Genomic DNA, 14911 nt, shown 5'->3' with positions numbered 1-14911 from the left:
GTGAGAATGGCGGAGGATAATGACTGTGGCCAGAAATCAGCGAGGCTAGAACGCTCCTCACTAGAGACCAGAAGAAGCAAGGAGTACATGATACTGGTGCAGAAGAGCATGCATGGGAGATAGGAACAGGTCAAGCTAAAGAGGAATAACAGTCTGCAAGAAGGGCACATTATACATTTTACAAGCCAGCTAATCAGTGGCTCTGTGAAAGCACTTCTTTATGAAGCTGACTTTTGATCAATAGAACAGAATACTTAAATAACTGGTGGAAGGGGAATCCACAGAAAAGTTAAACTGAAGGGGCGAGAGTGAAGTGAAGGATGGAGGGATGGTAGAATATTATTGGACAGACTAGGGTCCTGATATCTTTCTGCAATCAACAAAATAAAATGTAAGCATCTGCAGACAGAATACAAAGAAAGGTAATTACCCTAAGCATACCATAACGGAACTATTGCAACATATTTTATTGAAAATGTAGCATCTCTGCAGCTTTTGTTTTTCCACATTCTTTTGGTGTATTTAATTAAAAAAAAACATATCGAGGCAGTGGCATATGCGTGTAGTTTCACCAATATACTGAACAACATAAAGTGAGTTATGTTCATTTTGTTTTTTCTGGATTTTTATGTTTCTAGAAAGTTTAGCCATGGTCACTGCTTTGCTAAGTGAAGTATGAGTCAGATTTGACACTTGACAATTTAACTACCAATGCAGAACATTAACACAAATAAAATTTCATAATTATTATTTTATTTATTTGTCTTTTGTTAACTGGGTTAGTCCAACTGGGCTGGTGGCCCATTTTCAGGGAGATCTGAGTAGAAAAGCTTCACACAGACAAAAAATAGCAATAACAGAGTTGTATTACAAGTAATTTGAATATGAATACATAACTACATGCATACATGCTACACATGGATATGTATACATAACTACATGCATTTACGCTATAATGGAAATTTAGAAAAGGGTAATTCAGCATAAAGAATAACAAAAAAATACAAAAGGTAGAAACATGAAGTATAAATGTGGATTTACAATAGGACATTAGAAAAAAATCGATGCAGAAACATCTTTACTGTCTAAACCAAGTTGTTAGAGAGGATGTAGAAGCATTAAATAGAAGGGTTGAAGTAGAGGGGTAGGGGAGGAAAGTTTAGGTGACTCAAAAGAGTGAGAGAAAACAGTTATGAGAAGAGTGAATGGGGTTGGGAAGTATAGTAGCTAAGGAAGAGAAGAGATGAGATTTTAGTACAGAGTTTGTCAGCAGCATAGCTAAGGTACCACAGTACTAGTTGTTATAAAGTTGTATTAAAGTAAGGAGAGGAGAATTGTTATAGTGTAACAATTAGGGCAGTATATGTTATGTAGGGTGGTGACAATTATAGAAGGGAGAGTTAGCAAGGTAGTTTTTCAATTTTCTTTTGAAATGGATTGGATTGAACATATATTAATTGGGAGGTTTTTCCATGTTTGAGATATGGAATATTTATAAAGTAATCTGCCTATTGTTTTGTTAGGCCTGTAAGTGTCAAGTAACAGTTGGTCAGTGCTACGGAGAGATTGTGAAGGTTTATAGAGGGATAGGAGGGTGGACAGGGAAGGGCAGTCTGCAGGTTTGTAGAGTAGAGAATGTGTCACCTGTAGCTGAGAAGCTGGAAAAGTTGAGGGAATTCAAGCTACTGCAGTTGTTTAAGGGCCAGGCAGTGATGGGATTTGTAAGGGAGGTTAAAGGCAAATCTGGCCATATGGTTGTAAGTTTGTTCAGGTTTGGTTAAAAGATTAGTTTGGAGGTGGGCAAATATAGGGGATGCATAGAGTAGGTAGGGGAGGAGGTAGGCTTGAGCAAGAGAAGTCCTTGAGGAGATGGATAAGAATTTTTTGAAAAATTCTGGGAAATGCTGTTTAAATAATAAAGTTTTGAAGGAGGAATTGCCACAACTGTTATAACAAGATAATGAACATGTGCTAAGTATATAAAATCTGAAAAACTGCAGATGTGGTCTTCACTGATACATGGTATAAACTCAGCCAAGTGCTGTTTTGATTAAAAGTTACTATATAACCTTGATGCATTTTTCGACAATGATGTATTTATACTTATTTGAAGGGTCTTGCTTAGAATTTTTGAATATAGCATGATTTATTTAGTTGCCTCTGACTAATGTATATTTTTACTTCTGTTTTGTTTTAGGTTTTTTACTCTTTAAAGATTTCTGCTTAAATGATATTGAGGAAGGAGTCTCCCAGCTAAACTTTTATGAAGAGGTAACTCTACAGAATGTTTTGAACTGATTGTTGTTAAAAATAAAAGTGTCATCATGGTTTTTAAATGTGGGTTAGTCCTTTTGAGGGAGAGCATTTGCAACCATTTTCCTTAATTCAGCAGTATGCTTGATTGAATATTAACTGTTTTAAATAGACAGCTATTATTACTTATCTTGATCACATGAAAACACAAATCCTCTCGTAGTTCATATTCCTATGATGTGCCATACAGCTTTCATCTGTTTCTCATTATAAGTTATAGAGATGGGGATGTTTAAATTGCTCAATAGTAAATGTTACTACCCCTAAACAATTGTTTTTCCTGAAAGGTCCTGCTTATTTAGAGACCACTATAAGTACATTTATTTATTTTCTTCTAGGTATAGTGTTTTTTTGCAGAAAGTTATATGCACATACAGACAAATTATACTCAAAATAATTTCCATTAATCTTGAGTGAATACGCATACCTGTAATGTAGTCCCTATGCTACCACATACAAGTAAACACTTAATTTCATGCTATTCCTATAACCACCTTCCTTGGTGAAAAACATGTTGATTTTGCAGGAAATATTGAGATACTGTTTTATGATTATTCTTCCTTACTCTTTGTTTTATTGACAATGACATTTATGATATATTGATCAGAAGGTACCACAAAGCAAGTTGTTTACAGCCTTATAGTATTTCCTTCATAACAGGGTCATAAATGCATTGACTGTCTGGAGATTCATGCTTGTTTTGATCTCAATACATCAGACAATATATGAACTAATGTTTTGCAGAGATAATCAATATCTGTTGCCACAGCTGAGCAGGACTCAAGCGAAGATAATCATACCACCTTTGTTTAATATGAGTGAAAAAGTACCTTTGTTCAAAAAATGTCTTACCTTTTTTCAGAAAGTAACTCATTCAAGTCGCGGTTTATCTGAAATAAAAAAATGTTTTAGAAGACAGCAATGAAATAAATCAAAATGAGTCTGAAGCAAACAGATATGCATGCACTCGCCACAGAAATGTTTAAATAAAATTGCCATTTACAGTTCTAAGTGAACAGATGGAACATCATATTAAAAAATGTGTGGCAAAATGTCATATTATGGGGAAACAAGTACATTACAGCACAAAGAAATTAAAGCAAAAAAATAAAATAATGTTTCAGTCTTTGGCAACTCCACAAGACCACTTTTTAGGTAAAACATTTTATAAAAGACAAATACACCAGTTAAGGAGTCTTGCAATAATATTATCATTTCACAGATCAGGATATAATAAACAAATATTCTATTTCTGGCCATAATGGCCCTTTACCGGGATAGATTTCATTTTCTTGCACACAGGTGAATGAAGTGAGTAGGCTAACAACACTTTATTTTATTTTTGTAAGTAATGTCCAAGTTAAAAACTCTTTTCACAGTGCTAACAGCTTATGCTCAGGTTTTATGTATTCAGATTCAAGGTGTGTCACAATGAACCAAGCTACTTCGGGGAGGTAATCTTATGATGTAAAAATCTCACTTTTTAGATCAAATGCATTTCTTATGAAGCTGTGAAACTATATACAACAAAGTAAATGTTTTATTTGTTTTTGATGAAACAGCGATATAAAACATCTTACCTTAATGCAATCTCATCACTTTATTAACGTGCATGTGAAAAACTGACGCTGAAGCAGAGGCACAACCATTACTATGCTTACATCACGGACTATATATTCGTACCATTGTGGGAGTATTTGTCATGTACCTTCCTCTAAACCGTGTTAGAGTAAGGGGAATGTCAAAAAGAGTCAATATTGCTCTAAAGTCATTATTGTCTTTGGATATTGTCATCTGTGCAGTAAACCTTGGCATTTAGGAGTATTCACGTGCAGTAAACCTTGGCATTTAGGAGTATTCACTACACAGTGGAGATATTATGATTTTTATTTTCATAGCAGTCCTTTCCTTCTCATAGTCTGCACCTTCCTTGTGCTCTCGTCCATAACAATATAAGCTGCTACAAATCAGCACGAATTGGTGTTGTCTTTATCATTTGTCTGTGTGACCTGGAAGTGTTACCTATTCAGACAGTGCATTTCCGAATGTGAGCAGTTTGTCATTCCTTCAAATAATTTAGGAACATATTGCCACTTTGCCTGGTCTCTTTAGTTCTTTTGATTGATTGTATAATTTCCAAATTAATTCTAATTATCTATACATGTTTAATTTTTATTGCTGAAATTTGAATTGTTGGTTATGTTTTATCTGTAACACATTTAGTTTATGGCAGGTTAAGTTTGTGACTGAGATATGGTAACAATGCAGCCAAGGAAGTTGTTTCTTTCATCCACTCTTGTGTGATCTCAACATTTCGTACATTTAGAGAAGTGAGGGAAGACTGCACTCTGAATGAATTCCAGTGTACAGTTTAATTGTATTATTTTTCAGATCCAGAATCAAAGGTTTGGACATGATATGTTGTGTTACAATGACAAGTTTCCATAGGTTCATAGGTTCATAGGTTCATACTAGGCTATCTGCCCGAGGGCATTTACAAGCCTAGCCCAAGTAACGCAACATAGGCCCCCTATTTTATAGCATCAAATTAATAACTCATGAAAAAATTATATAACAAAGTTAATAAAGTGTAACTTTAATGACAATAAATGATTCAAAACAAAATAATGCAAAGTGATGCAGTTCATAAACAACAAATTTCCTCTAGTCAGGCAGCTGGATTTCCCTTTTAAATTAGGATGTAGAACTTATTTATTTACCCTGACAGCTATGTATGAATGATGCCTAAAGGGGGTGGTTAACACAAAATTGAACTGGTGAAGAGTAGGCAGGGAGATCCTATTTTGTGAAACATTTCTGTAAGAGGAGTATGATGGATTTCATATTTTGATTAAATGTATATTCTCAAGGTTTTTGTTTTAAGGGAAGATTATATCAGGAGGAAGAAAAAAATCCCTCTTATTGTAATATGTGGTGATCATATCTCTCAGCCTCTTAGATCAAGAAATATGGACAAAGCCATAAATAATGTTAGAACAAAGGCCCAAAAATAGGGGTGATTTTTAAATGTTGCTCTTACAAACCTATAAGGTTGATAGAATAATTGATTCTTCATTAGCATGAATTTTCTGAAGGTTATGAAGTCTGAAACTCAAATGTGTGTCATTATTTTCTGGGTCGAATCTTTAATAACTTGTCAGTAGTTTCCTAAAAAATTACAATTTTATGAAAAACGGATCAAAAATATGAGGCAAAAATCTGGTATTCTGCAAAAATCTGTGGACTTGAGAGGTATGGTGGCGATGCATTCTTTAAGATATGCTCAGTCATTTCTGTTTTTTGGTATATATCATTATCTGGCAATATAAATCCATAGCTTTCTAATGTATGCTTAATAAATTTGCATGTCTGCCTGTTCAGTGTTATCCTTCTGTATTTATTTCCAAATATATTAATGTCATTATTGAAATTCTATACATTTTCTTTTTGTCTGTATACCTACTGAACAGTGCCTGTTACTTCTTTTTCTTTCTAAAGTGGCCAGTTTCCATTATTTTGTTATGCCTGACTTGTAGTTCTTAAACTCATTTCTCCTCCCCATAAACATCTCCCCTTTGTATCTGTCAAAGTATCAAACTTGAGCAGTTTGCTGATGTGATTAATAAACAGCAGGAGACAAAGTTCATGTGCTGAGAATACTGTTCTATGTGATTCTCCTTGTTTGTCTTTTAAATAGTTATTGAAAAGCAAGAAATGGTAATTAGACTAAAGATAGCAGGATATATGTGAAGCCACATGTAAAGTCAATGTATTGACAGGAGCCTAGGGGCTGTGATGTAATATTTTAAAGTTAAACACTTCATTGTGAGATTCCTGGAGGTAGACAAAAAAATCAAGATGCTGGACCCCATGTGGGCAGACTCTGGTCAGCTAAACTAGAAAATACTGTGTCCTTAAAGATTTATATACTGCACATGAAATGCAGTCTGATACTCAAGCTTTCTTGAATATAATTATTTTTAATAATTTATTTACTTGGTATTTAAAGTTGTGTAAGTTAAATTTTTTAGTATAAATTTTAAGCATCTTTTTATAAAATGATAGAGGTTATGAATGTTCTTTTAATATTGCACTGCTATTTAACAATGTTGTTATTTGTGGTTGTACCTTTAAGAAAATGTTAGCAGACAAATTTATTGTTTAATTGGTTCTAAGGGCTAATTGTTTGTTGTATTATGATGACATCCTAATTGTGGAGGGCCAAAGCACTTAATTTCGGTTTATTAAAATATTCCGTGGAGTTGTGCTCTGCTTTTTTAGTTTTTAGGGAAGCTTTCACACTGCACCTTTTTATGTTTATTGGTATTTGTTGGTGGGATTGGTTTTACTATTTGTTTGATTTCTGAGTATTTTGTTTAAGTTATTTGAAGCAATGTATGCCCCTTTGTTACTCAGTAGACTTAAACATAAACATAATGTCTTGCTATGTTGGACTGCCTGAATTGATTCTTTGCATATAAACTTGTATAGTGTGTTTTCCTTTGTTTTGTGTGCTAGAGTTTTTTTTAAGGAACCCTGAGTTACCTCAGGAAGTCATCAATTTTCTTGAAGAACAACATTCTTTTATAAACTTTGAATTTTCAGTTTACTGTTGGCACCTTAAATTGTCATACAGTTATTCAGCACACTAAACTTTACTACTGTGATTACGGATGAGCAATGTTATTGTTGTATTGTATCTGTAATGTTGTGTCTGACAGATGTGATGTTGCCATCTCCTTTTATATGTTTGCATTTTAAGAATCTGTTGCTGTAAGGCTGATAACCTTAAACCTTGCTGGTGATATCTATTATTATGAGTAAGCTATTACTTCAGTTGTGCTGACATTTAAACACCCTTAGGGCCTAGGAGTCCACCACAATTCCAAAGTAGAACTCATATTTAAGATATCATTTTATAGTGACTTTTAAAATCAAAGTTTATTTGAGTTTTCTGGACACTCCTCCATAAATATGATATCACAAAGATTAGATTAGCTGTTCTAATACACTTCATTGTTCCTCCTCTAGAGTTCATATGTTGTTTTGAACAGGAGGTAATCTACAATTTAAATTAACTCTATAATATATGATAACAAATATCACAGGTCATGGCATATGTTGGTAAATGTTGGAATGCCTGTACCTCCATCCTACTTCTACAGTTAGTTTATTCCTCTTTATCCCCCCCCCCCATCACCTTTTTATCTAGTCTTCTAGCCATGTCTGCAAGTTTTGGCCATTTGATGTATTTAACATATGCTGTATGACTTGGGGTGCCATCATTCTGGTCACATTCACCTTCTTCAGTATTGTAAATGTCTATGTCCCTCTTATCCACTAAGTTGTTTTCACTTTTCCTGTAATTTCCTCTTGATGATCTCTATGGTCCCTTCTGTAAAGAACCTCACATTCTGTCCTAAATATTTGGGAAATTCTCACTATTTTATCTCTCACACCTCTCCTCTCTTCTCGTCTCCTCTCCTCTCCTTTCCTCTCCTCTTCTCTTGTCTCCTCTCCTCTCCCCTTTCCTTCCTTTACCCTGATTAACACTGTATTTTTCTTATTTTAGTGCAGACTGAAGGTTTAATAATTGGACCCACTATTATTAGGGTTGCATCTATATCCTCTGACAACAAACTACAGTCTTCCCCATACATCAGGTATTTGGAGTCCCCCTGCATGCTCCACAGCTCACCCAATGTGCTTGTTACTTGAATTACTAGCTCTTCTACTATGATTTACTTTATTTTATTCAAAAGAAAATTGTGGAAGTAGACAGAGGTTGAATGAAGATATTTTTTCATATCAAAGAGCAATATAGGTAATGTTTGGTGAGAATGAACAAATTGCAAAAGGAAGAGGGCTGAAAAGATTTCCAGCTGTGTTGCAGTTTGGATATTATGAGAAAAAAAGGATAAGTGAACTGAACAGACTGGTGGAAATGTATATTGAAATGTATAAAAGAATGTATGTGAAAATAAAGAGAAAATTGGATGAAACTGGGAAATCAGATGTATGGGAAAAATATAAAACAGTTTGAAAAAGTGGTGAGTCAAAATGATAAAGTGTGTTTTGAGATTAAGAAGGAGTTAAATGAATTAAATGTGATGAAATTGATGGTATGTTAGTAAGGCAAAGATACCTGGTAAAAGGCATGATGGGGGTATTTATGCTTTGTTAGAAAAAATTGTTAAGATTCAGGGGCTTGAGATGAAGGAGACATAAGCAGAGAATGGAGTTTTGTTTAGGGATAAAGGAGATGAATGCTGTAGAGCAGTTTGTTAAAAAATGGATAGTGAATGAAATGGAGAAATGAAGAAGGTGGAATCTAGGAAAAATAACATTTTAGAAGTCATTGAGATGTGTGACATGAAAAGGGTGATTAAGGAAGGGTGTATTCACTGTATATTGGCGACTATGTGTTAAGGTATAGATTTTATAAGAATATTGAATTGGAAGAAAAGAAACATTTCTTAAAGTTAATAAATAAACAGGGGAGAAAGGAGCTATGTGGTGAAGAGATATGTGGCTGAATAATAAAGTCATGGAAAAGGAGGAACATGGACATTAATAAACTGAAGCCCAGCTGTGTTAAATAAAGTAGATTATAAAATACTGATGCAGATGTTGTAGGTTATGAAGGATATGTTGCAAGGAGGTGTGTATGGTATTAAAGGAAAAGAGGTGAAAGAGATGTAGGAGTTTATAAAGAAGGTCATCCTGCAAAAACATTGGTTTTGGATGTAGTTAGATTTTGTTGACATTTTATTTTTAGTTAAGTTTGAATTTTGTTATTTTTGCTGTCAATATTATGTTGTTTAGATCATTTCTATACATATACACATACACACACACATATGTATATATATATGTATATATATATATATATATATATATATATATATATATATATATATATATATATATATATATATATATATATATATGAGTTTGTAATGAATAATCACCAGTGAGTTTGAGAGAAACTCAAAACTTTGATGAAATTCATTGGTGATTACCATTAGCCCACTGGTGTCTATAGTGCCTTTTTTATATTCCCAGTTAATATCCATAGCTCCTTATGGCATCCAGATCTTTTTTGGATCTGTCTTCTTTAACTAAGTGAGTCACCAGTTCGTTGAAGGGAATATTAGAAAGAGTAAGAAGTTATTAACAAAATGGCAATAAGATTAATATTTTCATGTTCATTATTGGATAGATAAACTACTAAAATGTTGTGTCTGGCAGCAACAAAACAACATAAATTTGAGGACAATAAAATTACCACTGGCAGTCACAATTTGAAGTTGTGTATATAAAGGAACTTCATCATCAAAAATGTCAAGATGATTAAGCAGGTACTTCAGGGTAAGTAAGATAAGAGTAACTGGAGCCTACAGAGATAAAAAGCCTGGAAAAAATGTAATTTTTCCATCATGCAAAGGAGGGTTATCATGGTCCTTGTTTAGTTGCCTGTTGCAGGTAGTACATAACCCAGGGAAGTGTTGAAAGGAGTCTGGGGAATCTATGAGTTTAGTGTTTATGGTCTGGGATTCAGATATGATCCTTCTGTTGATCTTCAGTTAAGGAGATGTGGACATTGTTGAAACAAGACACAAGCAGACAAGTCACTGCTCATTGCCTGTAAAACAATACACTTGATTCTTCTGGGCACAGCCACATTCAAAGTTCCAGGTGAAGCACTGAAGGTAGAGATCTTCAGTGGAGTTGTTCAGGCACAGCAAATCTAAATTCAAAATGTCCTCAAGAATACCAAGTTAACCTAAATTTAGAATTAAGGATAAACCAAGATATCTTTATTCATCTATGGTAGCAACATGAGGCATCTGCATGACACCAGAAACTTTCAGTCAGTAATGAATTATAGTGACTGCATTTCTTCCCTCCTCCAAATGGTCATTTAGTATTCAGTTGAGGTGTAGAAAACCTAATGCAATTTCCATTCTTTGAAGGTTTTCATCATACAATTAAAATTTGGAAAGTATTCAAGGGGAGCACTCTTTTCAGTTTAAGTGGCTTGTGATTATTGCTTCTAGTTTTGCAACAGATACTGTGTCCTGCCTAGGTCATGGTGGACAAAAAATAAATAAATAAATATTGCACTTTATTTTGCTTTTTCCTCTTTTTAAAAGTACTCAATTGTATTTATTCTGCTGCATTTATTACTGCTTAGTAGTAGCCTGATTAAATTGTAACTGTTATTCTAAGCCATTCAGTTTAAGCACTTGGGCTATAGACCAGTTGTTTTACATGAAGAACGTTTGTGGTCTGCAGTCTTGTGGGAGGAGAGGTTAGATTCTGCCCTACTGAGCTGGGAATTTCTGGTTAAAGGATTATTGTGCCTGATTATTTGAACTGTTTCTTTCTGAAATTGGTGCACCTTGATTGCCATAGCATAGACTAGATTCAGGCATGCTGAATCTAGCTTTGTTTGTATAACTTGAGCACTAATCCAGGCCATCTTTTTTTGGAGATGGTTCCCCTATACCCTAGTGGCAGGACTGTGCAGTTAGAACTTGTCTGATTGAAGACTGCTGGACCAGGGCTCAGTTTTGAGCTTTTTACTGGTTAATTGGGTAATTTGTTTAAATCAGTTTGCTCGTTTTCTATTGTTATAAATATATATATATATATATATATATATATATATATATATATATATATATATATATATATATATAAATTGCACTTTATTCATCTGCTTTTACTGTATTTGTGTTTCTTTGTACTTTATTGTATTTATTCTGCTGCATTTATTACTGCTTGCTAGTAGCTTAATTAAATTGTAACTGTTATTCTAAGCCTTTGGTTGAAGCACTTGAGCTTCAGACCAGTTGTTTTACATTAAGAAGGTTTGTGGTCTGCACTGTTGTGCCAGGACAGGTAGCTTACATCCTTCTAAGTTGCTGATCGAAGGCTTAGTGTCTGTTATTCTAAGAGTATATTAGTTCTGGTTTAAGCACTTGGGCTTCAGGCCAGTTATTTTACATTAAGTAGGTGTGCTCTATACTCTTGTGGGAGGAGAGGGTAGATTCTGCCCTACTGAGCTGGGAGTTTCTGGTTAAAGTCTTATTGTGCCTGCTTATTTGAACTGTTTCTTTCTGAAATTAGTACACCTTGTTTGTTATAGCATAGACTAAATTCAGACCTGCTGAATCTAGCTTTGTTTGTATAACTTGAGCACTAACAAAGACCATCTTTTTTTTGGAGAATGTTCCCCTGAACCCTAGTGGCAGGAGTGTGCAGTTAGAACTTGTCTGATTAAAGACTGCTGGAACGGGGCTCAGTTTTTAGCTTTTTATTGGTTAATTTGTTTAAATCAGTTTGCTCATTTGCTACTGTTATATTAAATAAAAAATACACTTTATGCATCACCTCTTAGCCAGGGTTAAACTATTCCTGGCACCATAAAGTCTGCTCTTTAAAATTTTCCTTAGAACTAGCCAGTTTTATTTAGTTTTAGCACTCAAATCTGTTTCTCTGAGATCAGCACTTGTTCAGAACTCGCTGTAAGCACTAAATAAGCCACAAATTACTACAGCACTCAACTTTCCTCACTTGTCTAGAGGAAAACAGTTTTTAGTACGTAATAAATAAGCACCTATCCAGGCATGTCTAAGGGCAAGCTCCCAGTCTTTTTTCCTGTCTTTCTGATGAATCTGGGCATCTTGGGGCAATGCAGCAACTGCCTCATGTACACAGACAACCCTCTCCTCCTACCACCCAGCACTATAACCTGCGAGAGATGCAGTTATATAGCCAAACTGGAAGCAAAGCTCTCTTCAGCCAAGACTGGACTAGACAGTCAATAGGAGAAGGTAAACACTTGCACCACACCACACTCATCACGTAATTCCTCAAAACCTACACCACCAAAACACACACATAGCAACACAAAACACACACCTACATTCGTGGAGGCTCTCAATAAAAATCTGCTCAAGCAACAGAGACCTCCACAGCAGAAACGCATGCAACCTCCACCCCCAACACAACCCAAATGACACATAACCCACAAACTCAGTGTGCTGCTCAACCACAGCCCATAAGGCATGACAACGGACCCAACACTCTAGTCACAGGTGACTCTATAGTCAGGCACACTGATGTTCCGCTCACCAGGCTAAACAAGGAGAAAGTTACTGTCAGCTGCCTGTCAGGTGACAGGATCCGCCACATAATGCACACACTTAGGTCACTCCACAACAAGTACAAGTATGACTCTGTCATTGTTCATGTTGGTGTGAATGACCTGAGACATACCTCCCTGGACTACATGAAAAGAGACATGGAGGAGCTCTCCGATCTTGTAGCCCAGGCAGGTATGACCCTAGCCCTGAGTAGCATCCTGCCATCACCCAGAATGATACCACAGTATAAGGACAAAATGATTGACTTCAACAATTGGCTAAGCTTCTGGTGTCATTCTATGGGGATCCAGTATCTGTCTGCCTGGGATGACATGATCGACAGGCCAACATGCTTTGCCAGAGATGGCCTGCACCTGTCGCCCTTGGGATTCCGGATACTGGCTAAGGCTCTTGCCACCCCTATAGTGCCTTTTTTAGGCATGGTTCAAATGACAAATTCACCACCGTAACAGGTACAGGCAAGCAAAATCTGAGGGTAATGCTACTCAATGCTAGAAGTCTAAACCTCAAAATGTATTCACTCGAGGCACTCCATAAAATGGAGAACATCGACATCTGTGCAGTGAATGAGACCTGGTTCAAGGCTCCAGCGAGCACCCCTGCATTACCAGGCTATAATTCATACCACACCTTTCGGCCACCTAACCTGGACCGAAACACTAAAGGTGGAGGCGTGTCCATATTCATTAAGGATAGCCACACCTCCAGGCTAGTTGCTCAGCATAATGCATCCGAGATTATCCAAGTACAACTAACTCTGAGCAAGACAGCAATCCAAATTGTAACTTGCTACAGATCCTCCACCATACCCCAGTACTCCCACTCCTCATTTCTTGATACACTGGAAAATATTAGGGTACAACCTAGCACCCTAATAATGGGCAATTTCAACTACCCCACCATTAACTGGGAAAACTACTCCTGTACCAACTCTTTTGCTCACCGTTTTCTGGAATTCATAAATTCCAACACCTTGGATCAACTTATCCACACCCCCACCAGGGGCAGCAATATCCTAGACCTGGTCATTACCAACATGGGCGACCGGTGTTCCACACCAGAGGTCAATTCCTCATTGGTCAATCTGACCACAAGCTAATCAGCCTAGACATCCACATCCTAACCCCACCCCCCATTAGGGAAACCACTGTAAAAAATGTCTCCAAAGCTAACTTCGCACTTCTTAAGACAGAAGTGGCAAACTTCACGACATCCATGCAGATGGACAATAGAGGTACGACTGCTGGATCCTACACAAATGCACTCTATAAGCACTTACACGAGTGCATGGATCGGGCTATCCCAAATGGAACCAAGATGCTATCCTCCAAAAAAAGGAAGCCAAACTGGTGGTCCCCTGCCATAAACAAACTCTACAACAGAAGAAAGAAACTGTTGCAAAAAAGAGTAAAATCCCATGACTGGAAGAACTCCCTGGTCACCCGCAGTAAGAAGCTGTGATCCCTCATAAAATCCTCCGAAAGCTAGTTATGAAAATAAAATCGCCACTGATTCTAAAGACAACCACAAAGCATTCTATAGCTATGTCAAGAATCTCAATGGCAACACTCGGATCTGCTCTGAGTTACAGCACAATGGCACTAAATATACAGAACCAACTGATATTGCCAACATCCTGGCAGATAGGGTCAGTGCTAACTTTAGCCCCCCCCCCCACCCCCTAAAGGGCCCATATCTATACAGGAAGAATGCAAAGTTCCTGTAATCACAGCTGCACAGGTAGAAACCACACTCTCCAAAGCCAAGAACACAGCATCCATTGGACCTGACAACATCCCAGGCTGCGTTCTACATGAACTATAGAATGAACTGGCACTCCACCTAAGCACCATGTTCAATCATAGCCTCACCTCAGGCGTTGTGCCCACTGAATGGCACACAGCAATGGTTATCCCACGCCACAAAGGAGAAGCCACCATGGACCCTGGGAACTACCGCCCCATTAGCCTAATGAGCCTGGTCTGCAAGGCCATGGAATGTATCATCATGGAACTTATAAACAAAGACATTGGTAATCTCCAAACTCTGGACCCCACCTAGTTCAGGTTTATAAAAGGCAGATCATGTCTCCTTAACCTGAGTGACTTCTTTGAAGCAGTCACCAAAGCCGTAGATGAGAGTAAGGTGGTACACACAACCTATCTAGATCTCTCCAAGGCTTTTGACACCATCCCCCACTCTGGAATTAGAGATAAACTCACTAAACTAGGTATAAATCCTTATGTCATAAGATGGGTTGCCAACTGGCTCACTGACAGAACCCACACTGTGAAAGTAGCAGACTCCAAATCCAACTTCAGACCAGTGACAAGTGGAGTACCACAGGGTTCAGTCCTGGGTCCTCTCCTGTTTGGTATCTACTTTTCTGAAGTACAGGCTAACAAAAAAGGTCTTTGGCTAAT

The 14911-nt window shown here is 36.7% G+C and overlaps 1 protein-coding gene across 1 annotated transcript in view; it reads left to right on the top strand.

The window, feature by feature from the left end:
- Nucleotides 1-14911, top strand: part of GRK3 (G protein-coupled receptor kinase 3) — a 2112642-nt gene that overhangs the window by 1121038 nt on the left and 976693 nt on the right. Inside the window, exon 3 of the mRNA XM_044068485.1 lies at nucleotides 2198-2271. Within this exon, the coding sequence (XP_043924420.1) occupies nucleotides 2198-2271 (74 nt within the window). The remainder of the gene's footprint in view (nucleotides 1-2197; nucleotides 2272-14911) is intronic.

This window comes from Protopterus annectens, chromosome 4.part0 (genome assembly GCF_019279795.1).
Source record: "Protopterus annectens isolate FY-2018-M chromosome 4.part0, PAN1.0, whole genome shotgun sequence".
NCBI lineage: Eukaryota > Metazoa > Chordata > Ceratodontiformes > Protopteridae > Protopterus > Protopterus annectens.
Note: the sequence above shows the minus strand (reverse complement) of the source record. Positions and strands in the feature narration are given on the sequence as shown.